The 26,595-nt window shown below is 41.5% G+C and overlaps 1 protein-coding gene across 1 annotated transcript in view; it reads left to right on the top strand.

The window, feature by feature from the left end:
• LOC309560516 (vomeronasal type-2 receptor 26-like) overlaps positions 1–26,595 on the top strand; it is a gene marked incomplete at both ends in the record, with an annotated part of 44,392 nt that overhangs the window by 1,468 nt on the left and 16,329 nt on the right. Inside the window, one exon of the mRNA XM_082264148.1 lies at positions 9,378–9,669. Coding sequence (XP_082120274.1) covers positions 9,378–9,669 — 292 coding nt within the window. The remainder of the gene's footprint in view (positions 1–9,377; positions 9,670–26,595) is intronic.

Here is a 26,595-nt window from a genome sequence, read left to right as displayed (position 1 = left end):
ATCACCATCTCCTATTATTTAAATCAAGTCTGACAAGGTGTACACTGTATCGCTCTCACTGCTTCCTGCTTGTAACAAGCTAATATATCCTGCAGAGAGTTTGGACAGAGAGTCCATCGTCACCGTCATCAACTCGTACTGCGTACTCACGGTCTGACGCATTTTGTCATCACGACTTCTTCCCGATCTAAGGACTACAGTGGGAGAGGGTGAGATTTCCTTCTGATGTCAGCCGGGTGGTCACGTGACTGCAAATCGGCGATGTGAAAAATGGTATTTGCAGAATTTTCAAAACACACACACTGTGTAGTATATCTTAATATTACAGGGGGGCTAGCAGTAATTGGGATCACTAACATTACTGCCGCACGGGATAGCAGCAGGAGGGAAGGGGTGGGTTTTTTCATCACCTCACACACTAGGAAGTGACAGGGAGAGGGGTGGAGGGAGAACAGCGGGATGAATGAGGCGCGTAAATGGACTACTGTATCATGTATCAGCAGCCATGATTACCATGGTCAGTACACTAAGGGGGTAACAGGAACAGTCAGGATCAACCAGGTATATTACAACGTAGAATGGGACAAATGTCACCGCACCAGCACTATGCAATTTAACATGTTTTAAAGGAACAGGATCTCTTTTTTTTTTTTTTTTTTCAGTTTTACAACCTCTGTCTGTAGCTGCTATTAGAGAAAACTCCTTTTCCTGGACCAGTCCCCCTTTTCTCTGACCACAGTTCTCAAATTGTGTTGACCAGTCACTGCCATCAGAACACAGAGATTAATAGTTTCTCCTCAGCAGCTCCAGACCTCCCCCTTATAGAGGTCCTGCAGCTCTGGAGAAAGTGAGGAACAGGTATAATGCTTTAGAAAATGTTGCCAAATATCTGCAACCTGTAAAAGCTTATGGTACTCTAAGCTGGAGGTACAATGTGCTTCCCCGCTGAAACTCAGGAGTAGGAAAGCCAGCGTCAAGTTTTACTCATTCAGAGGTGCCGATAATAAAAGTATGAAACGCCGCTCATGCAGCTTGATCAATGTAAGTATATGTGATGGCCATCAGGACAAATTAGTGAGCATGTGTGTCTTGTTAATGTAATAAAGAAGAAGAATTGTGACATGAAAAGGAAGAAAGCCCAGCAGGTTAAACGTAAAAAAAACCCTTCAGCTCCGGTTGGAGCCGATATACCAACTATGCAAAGTTAGTATAGTAATCTACCCTGCTGAGCTGTTGTGTTCTGACAGGGCGATGCCCCCACCCCCCCCCCCCCCCCCGCCAGAACACTCTGATAAGTGCTCTCCGCCATTGCCTGAGAGCACTGATGAGGAGTTGGTCGGCTGCTGGTTTTCCAGCATGTTCTTCAGACAGAAGCCGGCTTATGTTGGTCAGGGGGGCACACATGATGGCCAGATGTCGGCTGTGTTTTTTTGAACCAGCCAATGTTTCCCAACATTCCGCCCATGTGTACAGGGCTTTAGGGGATTAACATAATATATAAAATATTTAAAAAATTTTAAAAAAAGAATTTAATTTAAAATGTGAAATAAGATAAGGAAGGTGTGAAATTGGTGTGCAAATGAATAAAAATAGAAACAAAAAAGAATATAAAAGAAATAAAAATGAAATGAAAGATTAAAAATGTGCAAGTAAAAGAGCAATAAGTTAGGGACTAAATAAATATATTCCATTTTACCTTCATTTCTTTTCCACCTCAGTGTTTCACCACATTACATGCCCAGTGATGCATAAATACGTTTGCCCTGCTCTTGCTTTCCTCCTCTAGGACTAAGCCTCGGTGGGTGGGCCCAGAAAGTATCGTCTCTTGCTCCAAGCCTCCTTCAAATCTCCAAATTCCTTGTTGCTGTGACCCGATTTCCTGTTGGAGGGTGGCTATGCTCATTCTCTATAGTCCCTCTGTTTGTAGGAATGTAGCCTCCATCTCTTGCTTGCTCCTGAGATGGACGAGGGACTATGAGCTATTGACTATGGGATATGTAGTGTCCTTAGAGCAGTACACATGACCACAACTAACGTGCACTGCTCATTCCAAACAACAAACATAAGTGAGGGGAAAATGAGAGGTTCAGAAGTAAGGATGATCAAACTTTTGAAAAGTTCGGTTCTACCAGAACACCCGAATTTTCCAAAAGTTCGGCCCGGATTTCAGAACCCCATTGAAATCAATGGGACCCGAACTTCGGTAATCAAAAAACACAATTTTGAAGCCCTAAAACCCAATAAATGCCCCTAAAAAGTGCCTAGGGTTCTGGGTCATGCCCCATTAACTATTAATCACACAAAAAAAAGTTCTTAAAAATTGTCATTTTTGATAAAAAAGCCAATTATTGAAAAAAAAAAAAAAGAGAGATTTTTTGATTTAGTATCTGGGGGGTCTAAAAGGTGTGCATGTGAAGTTTCAGCTCTGTAGCATGTCCAGAACCATGAAAAAAAAAAAGATAATTTTTCAGTAGAACAGGGATGTGGGTCGGGACCCTCCTTTAACTTTAACATCTATATGATCTTTTTTTCTGGTTCTGGACATGCTACAGAGCTGAAACTTCACAGGTACACCTTTTAGACCCCCCAGACACAAAATCACACAAAAAAAGTTCTTAAAAATTGTAATTTTTGATAAAAAAGCCAATTATTGAAAAATTAAAAAAGAAAAAGAGAGAGATTTTTTGATTTTTACTTTGGATTTAGTATCTGGGGGGTCTAAAAGGTGTGCATGTGAAGTTTCAGCTCTGTAGCATGTCCAGAACCATAAAAGAAAGAGATAATTTTTCAGTAGAACAGGGATGTGGGTCGGGAGCCTCCTTTAACTTTAACACCTATATGATCTTTTTTTCTGGTTCTGGACATGCTACAGAGCTGAAAATTCACAGGTACACCTTTTAGACCCCCCAGACACAAAATCACACAAAAAAAGTTCTTAAAAATTTATATACACACCTAGACATATATAGGTGTGATAGTAGCAGAAATATATTAGTGTAAATGATTTCATTAGCGCAAGCATATATTTCTGCTACTATCACACCTATATATGTCTAGGTGTGTATATAAATATATGGATGTGTGTTTTTACACCACTATACACAAGTTCAGATGTTTTGCCTGCCTCAAAAGAACCCCAAAAAATGCCAAAAAAACGCTAGCGTCAAAAAAAAAAAAATGCCCAGTTGTGTTTTTGCTGGCATTTTTTGGGGGGTTTTGGAGGCAGGCAAAACATCAGAACTTGTGCACAGTACCACTATACACAAGTTCAGATGTTTTTCCTGACTGCAAAGAACTCAAAAAAATGCCTTCTATTAAACCGGCAAGGTGTTACAGCAGCGAAGCTAACCCCCTGTCAGAAAGTTTTCTAATACAAACAATCTTTTTTTCATGGTTCTGGACATGCTACAGAGCTGAAACTTCACATGTACACCTTTTAGACCCCCCAGATACTAAATCCAAAGTAAAAATCAAAAAAATCTCTCTTTTTTTTTTTTAATTTTTCAATAATTGGCTTTTTTTATCAAAAATGACAAATTTTAAGAACGGTCTAAAAGGTGTACCTGTGAAGTTTCAGCTTTGTAGCATGTCCAGAACCAGAAAAAAAAAGGATTGTTTGTATTAGAAAACTTTCTGACAGGGGGTTAGCTTCGCTGCTGTAACACCTTGCCGGTTTAATAGAAGGCATTTTTTTGGGATCTTTGCAGTCAGGAAAAACATCTGAACTTGTGTATAGTGGTACTGTGCACAAGTTCAGATGTTTTGCCTGCCTCCAAAACCCCCCAAAAAATGCCAGCAAAAACACACCTGGGCATTTTTTTTTTGACGCTAGTGTTTTTTTGGCATTTTTTTGGGTTCTTTTGAGGCAGGCAAAACATCTGAACATGTGTATAGGGGGTATATATAGACATATATGTCTGAATATATATCCCTAGACATATATAGGTGTGATAGTAGCAGAAATATATTACTGTAAATGATTTCATTAGCGCAAGCATTTATTTCTGCTACTATCACACCTATATATGTCTAGGGGTATATATTCAGACATATATGTCTATATATACCCCCTATACACATGTTCAGATGTCATGTCTGACATCAAACATGTCCTCAAAAAAGCACTGGCAGTGGCAGCCCCTGCAGCATAAAAAATGCTTGGCTGGTGAGAAGCCATATGCCTGTCCCGAAGCTATTCAGAGAAATGATCATTTCTCTATAGCGGTCACCCTGCTATGGAAGGGTTTTGTCACCCTGCCATAGCAGTCACTGCCAGTTAACCCTACACTACACTACGGTCCCCTGACACTTAACACTTTCCCTACAGAAACTAAATTTTTGAAGCTAACTAAAGTGTAAAGGAGCACTCTAACTACACTAGATATCCCTTTCCTCACACTAATAAATGCTAAATTACACTTTTAAAGTAAAATTCACAGAACTGCTTCCACTCTCTTCCATGTCCAGTATAACAATGCTAGGAATATGGCGGGGGCGATCTTATATACTGGGGGGCGTATTCACTAATGATTGGTCTAGGGACCCCCTAGTCACTCCAATCACATTCCTAGCATTCTCCTGCCCCCTCAATTGGCTTTTGCTAATGGTTCTGGTCCAATCACGGGCTTTTAAAGCCCATTTCCTGAAGCATTGCATTTTGGGCGGTTCTGGTTGCCGAATTCCGAACTTTTTGGGCAAAAAGTTCTAAATTCGGCCGAACCTCGAACACCCAATATTCGGGCCGAACCGATGGTGGACCCGAACCGTTCGATCATCCCTATTCAGAAGCTCACCGAGGCTTTTAGAAGGAGGCAGAAAAAAACAGTAAGAAATAATTTCATGAACAAAAGATTACAGGGCCAATAAGCAGTGGATGTGTATGGATTATTTTTGGAGAAAAAGGATATTGTTTAGTGTCACTTTAAGGACCTAGGACATAAATGTTAGAATCTTTTTTTGCTGGGCAGCCACTCCCATGTACAGCCATTGTAACCTGGTGTCAGTTTACCAGAAATATATTTATTTCCCTGCCCAGCAACTATTGTTAGGATCTATGCAAGCACCAATCGTACAGACAAGGACTCACTGCTCAAGGTGGTGTAATTGCCTGATGACTCACACAGGTGCATGCCCTGGCTCGCCTCCGTGAAAACTTGATAAAAGAAAAGGAATTGGCAGCACTCCAGGTTGAGTCAAAATCCAGATTTATTGACTGGACATCCAAATTATGACAATTGTGACAAGGTAGACACGTTTCACACACTGACTGTGTGCTTAATCATTACATGATTCCTTTTCTTTTATCAAGCACCAATCGTGTTACCAAAAAAAAAATTCAATTGGATGCATATATCTTATAATGTTAATATCAAACAATAATTAATAGACACCTAGATCCAAATAGTCTTACTTCAATTAATTTTTATTTGGTTTTCGCAACAAAAAGCAATCACATAAGAAACACAATAAGTTGATACAAAGTAATAATAATAGAAAGAAGGAAAGAAAAAAAAGAGAACAAACAAAAAAAAAAAAACAAAGAATACCAAAACAGGTCCGGAGGAGGCACCATCATGCTCTGAATCCCGTCATCCACCCGCCTCCACTGCTCTGCTAGACACTGTGAAAGTAGGGGCTCTGTTGCCAGAGAAGCCAAGCTGTATAGAATTTCTTGCCACGACACACTGAATATGCATATGCCTTTTCCAAAGAGTAATTCTGGTTGACTAATCCTATTACCTCTATGTGGGAAGGGGCTATGGGTTGTTTCCAACATCTAGCAATTACTGTTTTGGCTGCTATCAGTATATGTATAAATACTGTTCTGATATCAAATGGTATCTTTTCAATACCCAAAAATAATAGAGCTATTGCGGGTTCAGGTTTAATCAATATGCCCGAAACTACAGAAAGTACTTCAAAAATTTTCCTCCAAAAGCTAACAAGACCTTTACAGGACCAGAATATATGAAAAATTGTGCCAGCTTGGTCACACTCACGCCAGCACAATGGGTCATAATTAGGGTATATTAAGGACAGACGGTAGGGGGATAAATACCATCTTGTGACTATTTTTTGAAATTGTTCCCAATGTGTTACACATTGTGTTGCTTTGTAAGACGCTCGTATCGCCCATCTCCATTGCTCATTGGAGAAGGGCTTACCGAGGTCTCTTTCCCACTTCTTCATGTACGATGATTTAAAAAAAGCGAGTTTCTGCTGTAATTGATTATAGAACACGGATATCCCTTTAAGCTTAGAGTTTGGATCTGTAAGATATTTCCAAAGTAATTGAGAAATTTCAAGTTTAGGGAGTGGGTGTTTGGATATAAAACTCACTATACTAATGTAGGCAAAAACCGCTTGAGGGGTGAGTGAAAATTCTCGTTGAAGGGCTGCGAAAGACTTAATAATATTATTTTGGTATAATTGTGTCACTGTTTCAATACCTGCTGCCACCAATTTATTAATGTGGACGTTAGGGAGTAAGATACACATTGTCGATAGGGGTATGGGAACTAATATATTGTTAGGCTGTGGTTGTAACTGTGATTGAGCAATTAGGTAACGCCAAGACTGAAGAGAGGCTCTCATTGTCAACGGAAGGGTCTCAATCGGTATAGGTTTCCACATATCTGCCAAAAGTAATGTATATAGTTCCTGTGAATTAGATAGTGCAGCTTCAATCGGAAGCCACGGAAGAGAAATTTTATGAGTTTTATGGGTAAACCAATACTGTAAAGGAGCCAAGCGAGATGCATGATAATAGTCCTCAAGGCATGGTAGTCCCAATCCACCAACTGATTTGTGTCGTATCATATGTAGGTATGCACACCTTGCCCGTTTTCCCTGCCAAACAAAGTTGCGCAGGAGTTTGTTGAGCGAGTTAATGTGGTGTTTAGGAATATAAATTGGAAGGGCGCGAAAAATATATACTATCTTGGGAAGGCACATCATTTTAAATGCAGCTATTCTTCCTGCCCATGATAGTTCCGTCTTTTTTAACTTATTAGTATCATTGGAGATGGAAGTTGTCAGTGATCGCAGATTAAGTGTCTGTAGCCCTGAAGTCTTATAGAATATATATATATATATATATATATATATATATATATATATATATATAATATAGCACAGTGGATCCTTTAGTGTTCCAGAATATGCCTTTCAAAAAAAATTCATCAAATTGTATCCACATACATAAATCATACAAATAGTTTGAAAAAATTAGAAATAATAGAAAAAAAAAAATATATATATATATAATAAACTTGGGCGCATGTGTACCAATCATAAAAGGTTGTAGGGCCCAACAGCCTATTGAGCATACCATTAATTCCCTGCTTGCAAACCAATGTAATGAAGGGTTTATGCTTGAATGCCCATGTGAGCTTCAGTATATCAGCAAGACAGGGAGCATTAGGTGTGAGATTCAAGGGTGTAGAAAGTACAATGTTTCAAACCATTTTAGGTTGCTTCATTATAAGGATCCCAGCTTTTTACAATTTCAGGAGGCTGAGAAAGTACAGAGGCATTGGAAAGCTGGTAATTTCATTAGGAAATTGAGCCAAAGAGATTCCTCATAGGAATACTGGTGATTTACCAAGCAAGAACATTGGTACCTAGAGGCCTCAATGTTGATTTTGACTTAAATGATTTCATTGGTAACACATAAAAAAATTATTATTTGGGATATATACATATAGTCTATCTATCTATCTATCTATCTATCTATCTATCTATCTATCTATCTATCTATCTATCTATCTATCTATCTATCTATCTATCTATCTATCTATCTATCTATCTATCTATCTATCTATCTATCTATCTATCTATCTATCTATCTATCTATCTATCTATCTATCTATCTATCTATCTATCTATCTATCTATCTATTTATCTATCTATCTATCTATCTATCTATCTATCTATCTATCTATCTATCTATCTATCTATCTATCTATCTATCTATCTATTTTTTATAATAATATTATTAATAACTTTGCTTTCCTGCTCTCTTTACATAGTTTTTGTACATTTAATACAGTAAGGGTCCTTTGACACGGGCGGTCCGTATGTCATCCCATTTTTTTGGCGGATGAAATATGGACATAATGCATGTCAATGGGATTGCGGATGTCAGCGGATGACCATCCGATTTGCGTCCTTTCCGATCAGTTCAGTTTTTTTGAATGGCAGAGAACCCTATTTTTCTTCCGTTTAAAAAAATGGAACGGACGCAAAAACGGATGTCAGCGGTGTCATCCACTGACATCTGCAATCCCATTGACATGCATTATCTCCGTTTATCATCCGCAAACGGATGGGATGATAAACGGACATGCGGACCGGATGACATCCATGTCCGTAGAAAAAAAAAAAAGTGCCAGAGCGGAGCAAAAAAAACGGTCCGCCCCATGTGAAAGGACCCTTAGTTGAAAAGTGTGTTTTTGTTTATTCAAATTGTTTATTTTGTAAAAGCACTAAATACGTTATATGCAAAATGTAAAAAAAAAAAACTGTCATTTTATTTGTACCAAAGACATTATTTTAGTGCCATGATAAGCATGCAAAATCAGAGAATAAAAGTAGCTCTTTTTTTAACTTACATTTTTTAATTTTACACAAATACACAAGTAGAGAATTTATAATTTGCATGCTGAGATATGGAAAAAAAGTACTTCAAAAGAAGAACAAGTCTCCATTTAAGTAATAATGTGTAGTCAGGCATAGGTTTGGTGGTAGCAAATGTAAAAAAAAAAAAATTACACTTTACATGTTTATGTACACAACTAAATGATTTAAATGGGTACAGCCTTTGTACATTAGGTCATAAAAGTTTAAAGGCAACGTTCAGAATTTATAAAAATAAAACCTTTTTAGTCAGGTAAATATGAAATATTGCAGAAATCTAATTAATTTTTACCCCATTGCAGCCAAAAGGATCCTGGATAACAGGCTCACACCCATTATAATGAATTACGTAAGAAATTACTTTTGAAGATTTTTGTTCCTGTTTTACTTAAGTAAATATGAAATATTGCTGAAACATAATTCACACTTACCTTTTTAAAGCCAGATGGGTCCTGGGTTACAGGCACACCCCAAGCGGAAGGAGTCAAATGAATGATTCAGAGGAAGAATCCCCCCCCCCCACTCCTATTTTCTAAGCAGACACCATGCCATATGGATCTCCCAGATTTTTTAAGTAGATGCTTTTATAAATTGCAATAGAACTGTGGCATATTAGTCAAAGGTTGTTGGTCATACAGTATATCTAATAAGCTAATGCTTTTGTAAAGTATATCTAATAATGAACATATTGTAGTTATTTGAACGTGTCTCTTTAAAAGGTATTCTCACCATCTTTGCAGTGTCTTCCAGGAGAAATATCAAACAGCTCTAACACTTCTTTTCGCTATTGAAGAGATTAATAAGAATGAAGACCTTCTGCCAAATATTTCCTTGGGCTTCCACCTATATGAATCATATTGGAATGAGGCTAATACACTGGATGCTTACATGAGACTATTGACTGGTGGAGGCCTCCTCATTCCAAATTATAAATGCAAAAACCAAGGACATCTGATAACTGTAGTGGGCTTTGCCTCCTCAAAACTGTCCGTTCTTGTGGCTGAAACATTTGGAATGTATGGTTACCCACAGGTGGGGTCTTTATAAAGATAGGAGTTTAATTCTTAATATACTGAATAGTGATCCATAACCTCTGTCAGCTGAAGGGACATAGAAAATGGTTCTTCCAGTCCAATCTTCAGGGGCAGACTGGCAACTTTAAGCCCAGGGGGCAAGTACAAACCAGAGGCCCATGGACTTAGCCCCCCTCCCACTCTCCCAATCCTCCTCCTGACCCCCATTCCAAGCTGAAGCCCTGCACCAGATACTCTCTACTTACCGGCTGAATCTGGGTTTCCAACCTGGCCAGCAGGGGGAGGTTGGGGGGAGCTGGGACAGCTTGGTTGGGGCTGGACGGGGCGGAAGAGTCTCCAGTGGGGCATGGTACCGGCCTTTGCTCAGACACAGTTTACACATCCAGGTCAGGGGTGGCTGGGGGGGGGGGGATTAGTCCTGCACTTTGTCCTTGTCTTCAGCCCGCACTCAGGAATCCTTTAGGCATGTCTGTGGCAGAAGTGGTGCAGCTTTTTGATGGGGCATCACAGAGGCCCAGGGGCAATTGCCCCCCGCCCCCTAGCCCAGTACTCCCCTGCTTCCAGTAAAATTCTTTCTTCAATGAACACATCTTGGGGCAAAGGTTCCAAAGATCCAGTGTACCAGATAAAAATAAGAAGCTACTGTATATAATGCAGTATCAATGTTGACAAATGTCTTGAAATGCTAAAATATGTTCAATCACATTCAAAAGTAGCAAATAACAAACAAGCTTTGGCTGTAATTATCTTTTAATAAGTACAGAGCTGATTAAATTTGTATTGCTTTATATCTATCTACAGTTCAGTTTAAATTTAGTCAAAAAGTATAGGTATTCTTTAAGCTAACCATACACCTGTGACAGAATATCTTTGAGGGGCACACTAGTGATGTAAAAGCTGTTGGGTAAATCCACAGCAGGCAATAGGCAGATGCAGGCTTTTGACACACCTGTTAGTGTTGAATGCTAATGATTCTAGCAGCAACTGTAATTCTGGAAGACAGTTAAGAATGCACTTGACTGGGGCAGAAAGTAAGTATAATACATGTATTTTAAAGAGACGGGGGGCCGGATTTAAAGAAACTGCAGCTTCAAACATCTATGACGTGTTTCAGTTTCGCCGCGTTCAAATCAATTAACTGGCGCTGCGGCGAATTGGCGAGTAAAACAGCAATAATGAATTCCGCCGTCAGCGGGATTCACTTACAATCGCGGCTTCGCCAATTCGCAAACTTATGTCTTCGTGCTTATAGCAGTTTCACATAGCGATGTGGGCTAGTGGATTAGTGCACACATCACACGTCTGTAATTCATCTCCCTCTGCTGTAGGTTCGAGGCTTACCATCTCCACCTACTTTTTTTATTTTCTTTTTTTGTTTATATTGCTAAAATGTAACGGATTACATCATATATATTGCTAAATAATGTTACACTCAGAAGCGCTTGCAAGCTTACACCATTTTAAGTGTTTTTTTGATCTTGTCTGTGTGTCGAATCGATCTTATGAAGGAAAGTACCAAAGGCAAGTGACCAAACCCCTACCCTACTTCAGGGCAAGATGAAACCTCACAATTTTACCATGGTCTTCTTCCCACATTCCATACAATGTTTAGTTCTTTAGCTATATGTGCTTTTTAGCCTTAACACACTCCTTTTTTTCCACCATACAGCTTTATTCTGCACAATAGCTAAGTGCTTTGCAACTTCACTGCAGTTAACAACGTCATGGGTTCAAATCACATCACTACACTTGGGATCTCTTTTCACTCTCATTTTTTTTAACAGTTTTTTTAAACTATCTTGAATTTGGGGGGGGGGGGGGTGTCCTACCCAAATTTCAAGCACATCAATGGAAACAACACAATTTTGATTTTATGAGTGTGGTCCTAGTTTTATCGAGATGCAATTCTTTACATATTTACCATGGTTCTTACAATTTCTTGACCAATAAACATAGGTGTCTGATATTGGACTCTCTCCATATTTCAACAACACAGACCCTCATAGTCCAACACTACATTTGCCTCACACCTCAACACAACACTGTCACATCCCTACTCTACATTACAACCCCTCACATCACCAGTACAAGCAGCATGCAAAGTGCAAAACTCCGGCCTTGGCAGCTTAATGGGCCATACACTAACAATTTGTCTAGACTTTTTCCTGTAGACTTAACCAAACCATATAATATAAGCTCAAACCTCAACACTTTCAATTTGGATGCAATCAGGCAGGCCCTTGCACTACATAGAAAATGTCAATCTGAAGGATAAAGTCTTCTCTAAATCTTACAGTGTGGATGGCCCTTTTGTCTGTAGGCACCCACACAAAACAAAAAAACACATGTTCAATTCTAATGTATTTATTTATTTGAGAATGACAGCAGAAGGAGGGATGCAGCAAAAGAATATTGTCACTCTCCAGTCCGTGTGCCTTTACAGCGCCAGACCACGATCTTTGCTCCATGGCTACGGGATTCTGATGTCTTCCACAACTTCCGGCAGAGTTCAGAATCCATTCTGCACCTCTACCAGCTCATAGGGGACAGGCATGGCAAGGTTGCTGGTCAGCTTCCAAGCCACTTTCGAAGTTCCAGGGTGTTCATGTTGGTCATTGGCCATGTGCCTTACCAAATATCCACTGACCACAAAAGAAAATGAGTGGAGTCCATCAAGGTGGGTTTCTACCACCTACACCCGCAAGCAGTACCACTCCTGGAAAAATAAAACAAAGGATAAGACATTTCATAATGAAAATCACATCTTAATGCCTGTTTGCTTCATTCTGAACTTCATTTAATTTCGACATCACGAGTGAAATAACACATTTTATGCCAACTTACACAAACCAGAAATCATTAATGTAAACATTTGAATACACACCTGTGACGCCAGACAGCCCATCACCACAGGCTTCCCATGGTACGTGCCATGATTCCAAGATGTTGATGTTCTGGAAAATTACAACACCATAAGATACCAAGCAGCCGTTCATGTTATCAATAACTACACAGGTGGCATAGACACAAATAAACACCTGCCAGCTCTTCTCAGCCCTTTACACTATTCACAATACCAACATGTTTATGGTTAGAGGTGCATGTTTTTGCTCAAGTAACACAATTTTACCAATGTTGACTACACTTTATCTACAATGGCAAGTGTCATTGGCAGATGATAATCACCCTCTGTCTCCCTGTGAGTGGCACCTCTGCTAACTAGCTAATTAATACACATGCCCTATCTTGACCGGTTACAGTACTTACATGTAAAGTGGCTAGCAACCAGGGTATTCCGGGTGGCCATACCGGCAGCGGTGCTCCGCCGCCTGGGGGCCGCCGGCTGACGGACCTCTGGCTCCCTCTCCTCCGTCAGCTCCCAAGAATCATCCCGGGCAACGCACATGTTGTGCAACACGCAGCACGCCAGGATGATCTTGGAAGCCTTTGTAGGAGAGTACAGGAGTTCACCCCCAGGCCGGGCCAAGCAGAGAAACCGGGACTTGAGAAGACCTATGGTCAACTCAATGATACTCCGGCTTCTCCGCAAGGCCCTGTTGTAATTCCTCTCTGCTGGGCCCTGGGGGTACCTGATTGGAGCCATCAGCCACGTCAGCTGCGGGTAACCAGCATCCCCTGAAAAATAAGAAAAATATACATTAGTTCTTCCTATCATGTGACTTTAGATGACTCCTCAAAATGGGAGACAATTAGGCATTTTACTAAACAACCTGCTCGTCTGTTTGCAAAAAATCATATGAAACATCTCAACTCTGTCTAACTGCCTAAATCACTAATACAAATGGGAAAAAGGACACACAAAGTGGTGGGTTTCTCTTGCAAGTTCCAACTTGGCCCCTATTTTGTTCCTATTACATTAGCCTAGGTCTTACTTCTGGAATATATCTGCAACTAGAGTGAGGAAACCAATATTGACTCACTTATGCAAAGTACTTTGGGGATATGGCAATACCATTGGAATCATTTGTAGGTTTTCTTTGGGTGGCTAGAGGACACCATTTACACATTGGTTAACCACCTTCATTGGACTCAAAGACAACTTTGCAAATCTTTCTTTTGTGAGCTGCTAAGCTGCTGATCTGGTTGTGTGTGAACAGCCTGACAACTCCTAACACATCCATTTTAGGTAGGCTTTGCTTAAATCAGGGTGTACACCGATGTAGCTTATTCCTATGTCTATGTAATCTTACAGTTTATGTTGTTAAGACAAAATACTTTACCAATAAGCCACCCTTCGGGCATTTGTCCACTTTCAAACACCTCGTACAGAGTACTTGTTCTTAACATACTGGAATCATGGCACGACCCTGGGTGACCAGTGTTGACACTCATGATGCGCTGTTTGGCGTCACACACTAATTGGACGTTCACAGAGTGGTACTGCTTGCGGTTCCGGTACTCACTTTCGTGGCTCCTTGGTGGCCTAATGGCTATGTGGGTGCCATCGATTGCCCCTAGGATTTGCGGCATGTGTGCCCGCAGGTAGAAACCCAACTTGACTTCATTCCACTCATTTTCATTCTGTGGCCAGTGGATAAAATTGGGCACTATATCCACTATGGCATTAATGACCAACATGAACACCCTTGAAACTGTGGGCTGGCTAATGCCCATGATACTTCCCGAAGTGGCTTGGAAGCTGCCACGCCCTAAAATATACAAAGTGGCCAGCAATCTGGCCATGCCGGGCACCGCATGGCCGCGCTGTGTGTCCGGGTCAATTTTGTCTGCTATGAGCTGGTAGAGGTGTAGAATAGTTCCTCGCTTGAGCCGGAACTTCCTCCTGACATCAGAATCCCGCAGCTTGTCCAAATAGATCCTTGGAGCAAAAATGCGTGGCTGGCGAGGTAAGGGCACACGGACTGGAGGTGCTGCTGCTGGAGGTGCTGCTGCTGCTGCTGCAGCTTCCCCACCTTCTGCTGCCTCCTGTGCCAGGGCCTCCTCAAACAAGGCACCGATAAATGCCAGCATTGCACCATCTAATGCGTCTGGGATATCGTCCTCCATTTTGAACGCGCAAATTCGCGAATGCGCAGATATATATAGAAACGGCCGCTAATTATCACACCTGTGAGCCAGCTATAAAAGGAGCACATGGCCAATATGGCTGCTGGATGTTATAGATCGATGTTTCTTATGTGCTAGCAAGACCCTGTGACCCACAACCTACATTATCTGGAGGTAAGACAATTGTATCTCTCTCTCCCAAAAAAAAGGAAGGAGAGAATTTGTACTTATCTTGGGTGTGCTTAAGTTGTCTATGGTGAATCCCCTCCAACCCACAATAGCAATATATATAGAAACGGCCGCTAATTATCACACCTGTGAGCCAGCTATAAAAGGAGCACATGGCCAATATGGCTGCTGGATGTTATAGATCGATGTTTCTTATGTGCTAGCAAGACCCTGTGACCCACAACCTACATTATCTGGAGGTAAGACAATTGTATCTCTCTCTCCCAAAAAAAAGGAAGGAGAGAATTTGTACTTATCTTGGGTGTGCTTAAGTTGTCTATGGTGAATCCCCTCCAACCCACAATAGCTTGGGAACCCCTCAAGTGTCTTTTAATCATTGGCAGTTGGCCCCATGTGCATGTGGTTTGGACATGTGTTTTCTCATGTTTGTTAAAGGTGTGCAGTCTAGATTTGGCATCTAAACCTGCCCCCTTACCTTCCCAGCTTCCAAAGACACCATTTTTGCTTTCCTGATAACTGTAATTTATTATGTGCACGTATGTAGGTCATGCGATTTCTCATGTATGTTTAATGTTTGCAGCCTCCTTTTGCCTATAAAGGATTACACCACCCCCCCTCCACCAAGTCTGTTTGTGCCATTAGGTAAGTGTTTGGAGGGCCTTGTGTGATTTGTACCCATATGCGTTTTCTTATGTGTTTTTTTTTTCCATTTCTTTGCAGCCTCTTCTGCTTTTTTTGCCACCACCACCGTGTTTGTGCCATTAGGTAAGTGTTTGGAGGGCCTCGTGTGATTTGTACCCATATGCGTTTTCTTATTTTATTTTTTAAATTTCTTTGCAACCTCTTCTGCTTTTTTTGCCACCACCACCACCACCACCACCACCACCACTGTGTTTGTGCCATTAGGTAAGTGTTTGGAGGGCCTCGTGTGATTTGTACCCATATGCGTTTTCTTATGTGTTTTTTTTTTCCTTTTCTTTGCAGCCTCTTCTGCTCTTTGCCACCACCACCACCACCACCACCACTGTGTTTGTGCCATTAGGTAAGTGTTTGGAGGGCCTCGTGTGATTTGTACCCATATGCGTTTTCTTATGTGTTTTTTTTTTCCATTTCTTTGCAGCCTCTTCTGCTCTTTGCCACCACCACCACCACCACCACCACTGTGTTTGTGCCATTAGGTAAGTGTTTGGAGGGCCTCGTGTGATTTGTACCCATATGCGTTTTCTTATGTGTTTTTTTTTTCCATTTCTTTGCAGCCTCTTCTGCTTTTTTTGCCACCACCACCACCACCAGCACCACCGTGTTTGTGCCATTAGGTAAGTGTTTGGAGGGCCTCGTGTGATTTGTACCCATATGCGTTTTCTTATTTTTTGTTTTACATTTCTTTGCAACCTCTTCTGCTTTTTTTGCCACCACCACCACCACCACCGTGTTTGTGCCATTAGGTAAGTGTTTGGAGGGCCTCGTGTGATTTGTACCCATATGCGTTTTCTTATGTGTTTTTTTTTTCCTTTTCTTTGCAGCCTCTTCTGCTCTTTGCCCACTACTACCACCACCACCACCACCAAGTCTGTTTGTGCCATTAGGTAAGTGTGTTCTGTAACTGTTCACTAATTATACTGTATATGAAGAGCAATCTGCAAATCCTGTTTTTTCTGTTTTCTCTTTTGTCATTTCAGATTTAGGAGTTTGGGGCTCTTTGCTGCTGCTGGACAGCCAGATTCTCTGCCCACCTCGTGCTCCCATGGCCCCACCCACTGGAAGGATGAGAAGGGGCAGGGTGGCCAGGGTGGCCAGGGTGGCCAGGGGGGGCAGGGGGGGCAGGGGGGGCAGGGTGGGCAGATCGTCTGGCTCTGGTGTGAGGGAGGCTCCAGCTGTATCCATGAGGGAGTCCACCATCCCCATCCCGGAGGAGGAAGCCGGGGGAGGTGGTAACACACCAAGTGGACAAGCTGGCTCTTCTGACAGTAGTCCTGGAGCGGGTCCGTCCACCAGAGTCAGCTTGTCCACATTATCCCGGCTTCCCCGTTTCAACCACAATCAGTGCTGTGCCCTGGTCCACGCCTATATGGCCAGATATCAGGCGATACATGGGACCAGGGCCGCGTCTTACTCAGTAACAGAGAAGAACAGATTGTGGGATGAAATCCGGGATGCTGTAAATGCACTGGGTGAAGCACCTCGCCACCGTGACAGTGTGCGGAAGAAGGTCAACGACATCTGTGGGTCCGTTCGGAAGAAGCTAATTGCATGGGCTGCGGAGGGTCTTTATGACCGACAAGGTCGGCTGGATGAACGTGCACGAAGTTCTCTCTGGGATTATCAATTACCTTTCTTGAACATCATAGGACCTGATACCATCTTTACCAGAGAGGACTTAGATTCGGATGCTTTGCACCGAGGTAGGATATTATCTTGGATGTCAATTGTGTGAGTTGTTTGGAAAAGATTAACTACTATCCTATGTGTGACATTAATAGAATGTGATACTTGCCCTTCCAATTGTCCTTTTTTTGTTTTCCCCAACCTGCAATTTGTTCATCTGTAGCACGGATCTCAGCCCCTCCACAGCCCATGCAGCTTGGCGAACCAGACGGACTCACAGGTGTTGACATCAGTGCTGACCCTCCTCCTGGTAGGTCCAATATCATACTGTGCCAAACAATGTAGATGTTTTTTTTTTTCCAAGATAGCTCATATTGCTATGTCCTTTACAGAAGATCCGCAGCAGGGAACACACCCAGTGCAGCTAGGCCTGGAGGAAGGTGTTGGTATGTCTAGCCAAATAATGTTTTTTGGAATCTTATTAACCCCATTAACACACATGTTTTTTCTTATGAAAGAGTGTTGCCTTTTAGATGTTTACCCTGCAAAACACAGTTGACAGCATTAATGGGTGCCGTCATTAGTAGGCAGACCAAGCCTTCTTAACCTTTGGGAGGGTTTAGCAAGTGTCCTATGAGCCCAGGAAAGCACTTTTGAATGTTTGGCCTCAATGCTTCATTCATGAAGCTAGGAGGGCAATCTGGCCATAATCATTACTGACTAAGGTTATGTACTAAACATGTTTTTTTTTTTTTTGTTTTTAAAAGAACATCAGGCCCCTCTTGACGTTGCAGCTGGAGTTGGATCAGGAGCTGGCGACGATTCTGCATCCAGTGCTGTGGTATGTGATATAAGGGAACAAGGTGCACATGTAACATTTCAATGGTAGCATTGATTTTGGACTAGATGTGGCTTACATTGTGTGTGTTAAATTAGTGCTATGACATTCTGACGATGCACCAGCACAACAAGAGTTCTATCTTGAACATCAGGGAATTATGTTATAATTTGGTGTGCCACTAATGTTCCAAAAACATCCAGGATCTTTAAAGTCCGGCCCGTCTTTGATTTTCCAGGTCCAAATTCATGGGTATCGTTTGGTTGGGTTGTCCTCTAGCCGATTGATGGCAAGATTTTAGACAACATACGTAGATGTATAAAGTCATTGGTGTAGTAACAGATTTACCAAAAGCATAAACAACCTACCACACCAGGGTTAATTGGGAACACCTTCATGTTGAATCTTTTTTGCCTTTGTCATATTAGTCCTACCAATATAATATGTACCCATTATCAGAAGTGTTGCTAGCTTGGATAATCTTACAATGAACAAGTACTCATTAGAAGCACATCAAACTTTTCAACGTTCTGCTTGGGGTGTTAAGTTGTCAAACTAATCTGAAATATTTAGTCATGATGTTTGATAATGATTTGGTCTATTTCTTCTGCTTTCAGGTAGCCTTAGATGCAGAGGGATTGTCACCTACCCAACTTCGTCCATCTATGCTGGATGTAGCCGAGAGGCTGCTTGATGAGTATCAGGTCCAAAATGAGTTAAGGAGGCGTACTCAGCAATCTACTGAGGCAGTACGTCTGCTCGGGCTCATACAGGAATCTGTAGCAACAATGGTACAGGTTCACCAGGATATGTTACAGGTTCAACAGGATATGCGTAACAGCTTGGTAAGTTTAGCAGACCAGCATCAACGGGATCGGCAAAGTGTTGACACTCAGGTGCTGGCCACACGCCAATGCCTGTTTGGATCTGAAGATGCCCCATTGGCAGAGCCCTCCCAAACATCTCACTCACCTGCCACTGCAGGTTGTGGTAGTGGGAGGGTAATGCCAGTGTTGGCCACTTGTCAGGCAGCTGGGGATGGGACAATTCCTCCTGTAGCCACTCCTAGCACTTCACACTCCGTTCGGACTCCCACACCCCTCAATGAGCAATCCTCCTGCACAACCTCAATGCGCACTGGTTCCACAGTACCCCTTCCACCTGACTACATTCCCTCCACACCTTTATCACTTCACTCCTCCCCAGGCCGTTCTTCTTTTTTGTCACCAATGCGACATGTCGTTTGCCCCCGCACCGTGGACCACAACAACCAATCAACCACCACTCCCCACACATCTTCACAACCCTTGCACCACCAGCAGCATCAAATAGCCTTGGAGCAGCAACGATCCCATCTCATGTTAATGGCACACGTTGCCCAAATTCTTAGGCTGACCCCAGAGCAGATGACACTATTGGCAGAACATCTTCTGTCTGGGACATTTCCAAGGTTCAACACCCTGCATCATCAGCAGCCTCAGACACAAGATATGATCCTAATGGGCCACTTGACCACAACTCTACAGCTAACCCCAGACCAGATGGAACTATTGGCCCACCATTTGATGGCAGGAAACTTAACAGTGCTCACCACACTGCTTCAGGCACCACCACCAACTTGATTTTTTGTTTTTTTGTTTAATTTGGTTTAGTTTTGTTAATGATTGTTACATTGGCCAATTTGTTGGGCCATTTTTTTTTTAATTTGAGGGTGGCACAATATGATTTATTATAGTGCTTCTTTTGGGGATGAAATAAAATTTTATGCAAAATGATTAGTTTGTGTTTGCTCTTTGGTTTTTTAGGAGTGTTGGTGGCCAAGTAATGGCCCTGGTTAATGTAGGCATTTATACACACGTGCTTCTCTATCTCCAAACATATGATTTCATGTAAATTTAGATAACTCAATGTTCACATAACGACCCAAGAAAAGGTCTCCCTTCAAATGTAGCTTCAAAACAAGTCTCAAGGCTAACATAAACCAAAGCCAACATACTAACAATTACAGACCACACCACTCAACTAAACAAATACAACACAAAAGACATTCGATGTGTACACCAAAAAGAAAACTTGGGTAATAAAATAAATGTTTTAATAACACATGTGGGTGTCTACCAACTGTAGCGTACAAAAAATATATTACAATATATAATAGAATGAACTAAATTGCCAATGTAACATTTGTGTTGCAAAGAGCAACATACTTAAATTTAATTTAGATAAACATTTTAAACATTTTTTATGTTTTGACATCATTTTTTTGAAGGTTTTCACAAAAACAATTCTTTTTTGTAAACATTTGTGGTTTTGTCGGTTGCCATAAAAACAACAAGGCTTTTTTGTAAACATTTGTGGTTTTGTCGTTTGCCATAAAAACAACAAGGCTTTTTTGTAAACAATTGTGGTTTTGTCTTTTGCCATAAAAACAACAAGGCTTTTTTGTAAACATTTGTGGTTTTGTCGTTTGCCATAAAAACAACAAGGCTTTTTTGTAAACATTTGTGGTTTTGTCGTTTGCCATAAAAACAACAAGGCTTTTTTGTAAACATTTGTGGTTTTGTCGGTTGCCATAAAAACAACAAGGCTTTTTTGTAAACATTTGTGGTTTTGTCGTTTGCCATAAAAACAACAAGGCTTTTTTGTAAACATTTGTGGTTTTGTCGTTTGCCATAAAAACAACAAGGCTTTTTTGTAAACATTTGTGGTTTTGTCGTTTGCCATAAAAACAACAAGGCTTTTTTGTAAACATTTGTGGTTTTGTCGGTTGCCATAAAAACAACAAGGCTTTTTTGTAAACATTTGTGGTTTTGTCGTTTGCCATAAAAACAACAAGGCTTTTTTGTAAACATTTGTGGTTTTGTCGTTTGCCATAAAAACAACAAGGCTTTTTTGTAAACATTTGTGGTTTTGTCGTTTGCCATAAAAACAACAAGGCTTTTTTGTAAACATTTGTGGTTTTGTCGGTTGCCATAAAAACAACAAGGCTTTTTTGTAAACATTTGTGGTTTTGTCGTTTGCCATAAAAACAACAAGGCTTTTTTGTAAACATTTGTGGTTTTGTTGTTTGCCATAAAAACAACAAGGCTTTTTTGTAAACATTTGTGTTTTTTTTGTTTGCCAAAAACAAGGCTTTTTTAATTTTTATATTTTTTTTTGGTCCCAAAAACGAGGGTTTTTTGTTTTTTTTATTTTTTTTGGTCCCAAAAAAAGGGTTTTTAATTTTTTTATTTTTTTTGGTCCCAAAAACGAGGGTTTTTTGTTTTTTTTATTTTTTTTGGTCCCAAAAACGAGGGTTTTTTGTTTTTTTTATTTTTTTTGGTCCCAAAAAAAAGGGTTTTTAATTTTTTTATTTTTTTTGGTCCCAAAAACGAGGGTTTTTTGTTTTTTTTATTTTTTTTGGTCCCAAAAACGAGGGTTTTTGTTTTTTTTATTTTTTTTGGTCCCAAAAAAAAGGGTTTTTAATTTTTTTATTTTTTTGGTCCCAAAAACGAGGGTTTTTTTTTTTTTATTTTTTTGGTCCCAAAAAAAAGGGTTTTTAATTTTTTTATTTTTTTGTTATATTTTTTTTTAGAATGTCGAAATGTGACAGTTAAAAAACATTGTAAAATTAACCCAACAAATTAAAAAATAAAAACTAAAATCTTTTTAAGGGTGACACATTCCTGACAAATGGCTCCTGAGGGGCTGGATCCGCCCCATAAGTGTCTTCCAAAACTAATATTCGGTCTATGCACCATGTTACATATTCCAAAAGGACCTCATAGGTGAGGTGGGTGTGTCCTGGGTAGAAAAAGACATGACAATTAGTTTTATGCAAAATGATCCAAACAACGATTGTAATTAATGTGCCTCAACAAATATGCTTAGGAGTCTATTGGTTGGCTTTTATCAACACTCTGAAGCAAATATGCTAAATTGCTGGTGTAAACCTTAAACTCAAACTTTCACAGCAAATTGTTCAAAAGGTTACATAAGATGGCTTGGAATGTTAGTAGCAGTTCCACCAAAGCTAAGTAAAAGGCTTTTCTTCATGTCAACACAAGCAATCATTTAGAAGAATGTAAGGTGTTTTGGGTTCAATTGGTCAACACGATACATGTGCACACATTTATCTCTATCACCATTGGAGTTTGTGTAGCGTTCTCTCTCCCTCTTACTGTCTATAGATTGAACCTGACACATAGTAGAGACTTACCCTTTGGAATTCGGAGGGCCAGTTGTGGACGGAGCAGATGTGTCTGCTCCCCTGATCTCCTTTCCGCCATCCCAGCTGTGTTAAGAGAGAAGAAAAAGTTTATCAACAAATGGACTCACGCTAACTGTAGGTTAGGCAGTCATGAAAACGCTCTAACACCCACTCATTACCCCTCCACATTTCCCTGAAAGTTTTATTTAGACTTTGATATGGTGGTGATGCAGATTTGTACAGTGCAAGCGTCATTCTACTGGGTGAAGCTTGTAGCGTTAAGGATACGTACTCCCTGCTTTTGTGCTGATTGTGTTTTTCGGATGTTTTTTGTGCCTCAGCCCTGCCTGTTCTAAGTGTTGGAAACATATCATTTTGGGAGGGCTGTGGAAAACTAATCAGGTTAGACTTACACTCTCTAGGTTTTTGGGGACAAGAGAAATAACAATCCTCCTTTTTACATGGCCCCTGTACACACCTCTAGGCACCTCCCTCCTGTTGGTTGACCCCACAGCAGGCAGCTTGCTATGGAGGCACATGAGATGAAGCCAAGCACCCTGTGCCTGTTCAGGCACTAGGCTGTGAGCCAGCCTTGCCCCCCTCCCTTCCGATGGTCTCAATGATTAGGAGTGACAGCATCAGGAGGCAATATTGGCATGCTGTCACCTCAGTTAAGGAGGAGGGGGAGTCTGTTCCAGACAAGTATTAGTGCAAAAATTTGGACAGTAAAAAATGGTCCCAGTAAGTCTTAGGGGGAATATGCACACCTATCACTTGGAATACTAATGCATAGAATGCATTCACATAAAGAACCTGCTGCCTTTAGAGCAACTTGAAGCCTGAGCGGGGACATACACAGTTAGCATTTCTCCACTTACTAAGTAGACACATTACTGGAAAAGCACACAACTTACCATCATCAGTTTTTTTTTGGGCCCCCGAAGTTGATGGCGTGGCTGGCTCGGGAGAAACTGCACAAAAAGAACACAAATTGTGAACTGGAATGTGGTACATTACCGAGGAAGAGTATTTATGAAAGATTGACAAACACACATTTTCAGTGTTGACTAAATCAGGACATGATTAAATTACAATGTCCACAAAAAATTTACAAGTACAAAGCACACCATTTCCAATGTAGAGAAACTAACACCAATTTAGAATAGGGTGGCTTGAGATAACTTACAAAAGATAACATGTCCTGTAAAGCTGCCCAAAACCACCTTTCAAACATTAAGGTTAAGCAAGAGTGTTTCATGACCAACCTTCCTGTCACATATAGCAAAACTACACTTGCTTAGACTCCAACTTAGATTATCCTAGATACACATCATCCTAGCACACACAATTCATGTGAGAATCTAATTTTAGGTACTTACAGACTAGTTCAGGGGAGCCTGGAGTGGGGGAGGATGGGGGAGACCCTACATGGGGGGATGGTGTCCCTTCATGGGGGGATGGCGTCGTATCTCCTAGAAACACAAAGACACAAATACAATCCTTGAACCAAAGCTATTTGATAAAGGCACACAGAAAGTATTTGGGAAACATTGAAGGTAGTAGTTACTTTGGACTGGGTAAGCAGCGGCCCCTCTTCCCCAGTCCTCCACAACTAACATCCTCAATGTCATCTGCTACATAACCCCAATGGCAAAATATATATATTACAGCCCTTAGATTTCCCAGGACACATTGAACACACAAACACATGTAGAATACTTACTTCCCATTTGAGGAGAGCCCAGGTCCTCATCCGTTTGAGACCAATTGGCCTCTTCTTGGGCACCAATGTGTTCCTGGCCCGGATCCAGGCGACTTGGCCCTGCCTGAGGCTCCTCTCTTGCTGAAGTTACATCAACCACAAAAGAAAACAAAACAAACAATCATTCCTCCAAGTTCGACCTAATACACAACACACCAGCACATCCACATTACTTACAGGGGGCCTGAGAAGGCTGAGCCTCCACATCCTGATCACTGGTTTCTAAAATAAAAGAAAAACATTATATATTATTTATGGACACAAATAGGCAGTAACCTCTCATCATGCTAGCACCATACTCAATGCCCCTACAATTCAGAACATAGAAGTGCACTTACACCAATGAGATGCATTGACCATGTTTTAAAACAGGAGGGCACCATGCAAATTAAGCGGGCGCCTAAGGCCTCACACCTACAGGGGCCTTGCGGCCAGTGGCGGAGCACCAACATTTCGAAGGGCGCAGTCAGGGAAATCTCCCAAGTAAAAGATTGCTTTCAATCCTCGGATCAAAAAGTTGCAGCAGTGTGCTGCAGTCCCTTCACTGCGTCTGCCAGGTGTCTGTTGTCCGCTGACACTTACTCCTCCTTCTCTGACTGGGGATTGGCCGTCTGATCATGTTATCCTAAGATGTGGAGGAATCGGTAGGTGTGTACCTGCACCAGTAGGAAGTGACTGGCCGGTCAACTCACTCTGCTATCATCATTTGTTGCTCTGGGAGGAGAGCTCCGCCCTGGACCCGGAACATACAGGTAACCAGGCCCAGACTTGATATTTTGCAGGCTGGTCATAGATTTGTTGTGTCCACTATGCAAAGGGGTTGAGTTGCCCAAGGGAAGTTGGAAGAGTCTGAAAATGGTTGGTGGAGGAGGAGGAGAAGAAGGCCCTGGGTGGCTGGGGGACAAGGAGAGGGCCCCTGGGTGTTTTCTAGAGGAGGAAAGATCCACAATGACGCCAGAGTCAATTGCCAAGGAAGAGAGTGGAGCTGAGCAAGTCCTGCCTATCTGACCTGAAAGCCAAACATGGTGTAGATGGAGCCCTTTGCCCTACACAATGACAGCACCAGAGGTGGAAGGTGAGTGGTAGCGGGTCTTTGACATTATAGAGCATATGGACTCTGTCCATTATTGGTAGTTTTGTTTGGAGTTGTCCTTTAGATGTTTAACTGTGTTGTTTTTGACCCGAGCTGTGAGGGACTGAGGTATGACAGCCCACTATGCTGAGACTTATAGTGCCCTAGAATGTTGAGGACTGAGGAATCCTTAGTCCCTAACAGAGGGCACTACAAGTCTTAGCATAGCAGGCAGTATTTCCTCATTCCCCTACAGAGAGGATTACAAGTCCAAGCAGGTAGCCTTCTGCAGTGGGACTTGTTGTGCCCTTGACTGTGGTGGACTGAGGAAGGGAAGTGTAAGAGGGTCTCTGTAAGCTCAGATGTATGGGGGAGCTTTGGGGACCACAGAGTTCCCTTTTACACCAGAGTCCCCAGCTTCCCCCCTCAAATAATGGTTCCCAAACTCTCCTTATATCAGAGTCTTCACACTTCCCTCTTACAGTGTAGTAAGTCTGGAGACTCCGATGTAAAGGGGGCTCTGTAAAATGTGATTAGAGATTAGAAATTTCTAACATTTTTATTTTCTACTTACGATCCACAATTTGCAGTTGCTCAAATGGCTCGCTGCCTCTGAATGCATATTGGAGTGTGGCCGTCCTCCTCCTCCCCTTCTTCACCAAAAGCACAAGAGGGTGCCGGCCGTCCGCTATGGCTAGAAGCAGAAGAAAAAAAAGAAACATAAAAAATACGAATGTACATAGTAGTATTAAAGGTTGTGAAGAGACACTTGATGGAGGTAGGAAAGGTAGGAGCGAGAGGGAGGGGGGGGGGGGGTGTTGGTATTAGTGTTGTTGCATAGCTAAACACATGTCCACCTACCCAAAAAATTGTAACCTATCTGGTCACATGTAATGTATATTTTTACTTACCGGAGATTTGCTCCACAGCCTTTAGCAGGAGCCTGGGTAAGCGCCTTTTGGCATCACTCCAGGCCCGCTGCAGATCCACTATCTCAGGCAGGAACTGAAATCTCCGCTGCAGCCTCATCCGGAGACGACACATCATCTTGTGCTTTTGGTGAAGATGCGTATAAACTTTATCATACCCCCAGAGGAGGAGGAGCTGTGGAAAGAGCAGTGTATGTTTGAGTCCAAGTATGTCCAAAATAGTACAGTCTTCAAATAACATGCTAGGTCGTCTTTGAGATATTGTAGAACAAAGAATTCCATTTCTGGTGATACATATACATCGATGTCCAAATCTACCTCCATGACATAGGTTGCCCCACACTGGTGATTTCCTCTACATGATATAGCCATTTTCTCAATTGGCCTTTCATGACACACCCAGGGCCGCCATCAGGGGGGGACAGGCAGTCACTGTATTTACAACCTTATTGCTGTCCATTTAGCAGGGTGCAAGTAACTTTACACACATGTAGCATAGGTATCAACTTTTGTCACCATGTTAAAAGGACAGCAGTATGGGTAGCATTACAGTGACTGTTATTAGTCCAGGCTCACTAAACTAGCCAATGCT

The sequence above is a fragment of the Pelophylax lessonae genome (genome assembly GCF_965119305.1).
Source record: "Pelophylax lessonae genome assembly, chromosome: 7".
NCBI lineage: Eukaryota > Metazoa > Chordata > Amphibia > Anura > Ranidae > Pelophylax > Pelophylax lessonae.
The sequence above is the reverse complement of the archived record's forward strand: the minus strand, read 5'-3'. Positions and strand labels throughout refer to the sequence as shown.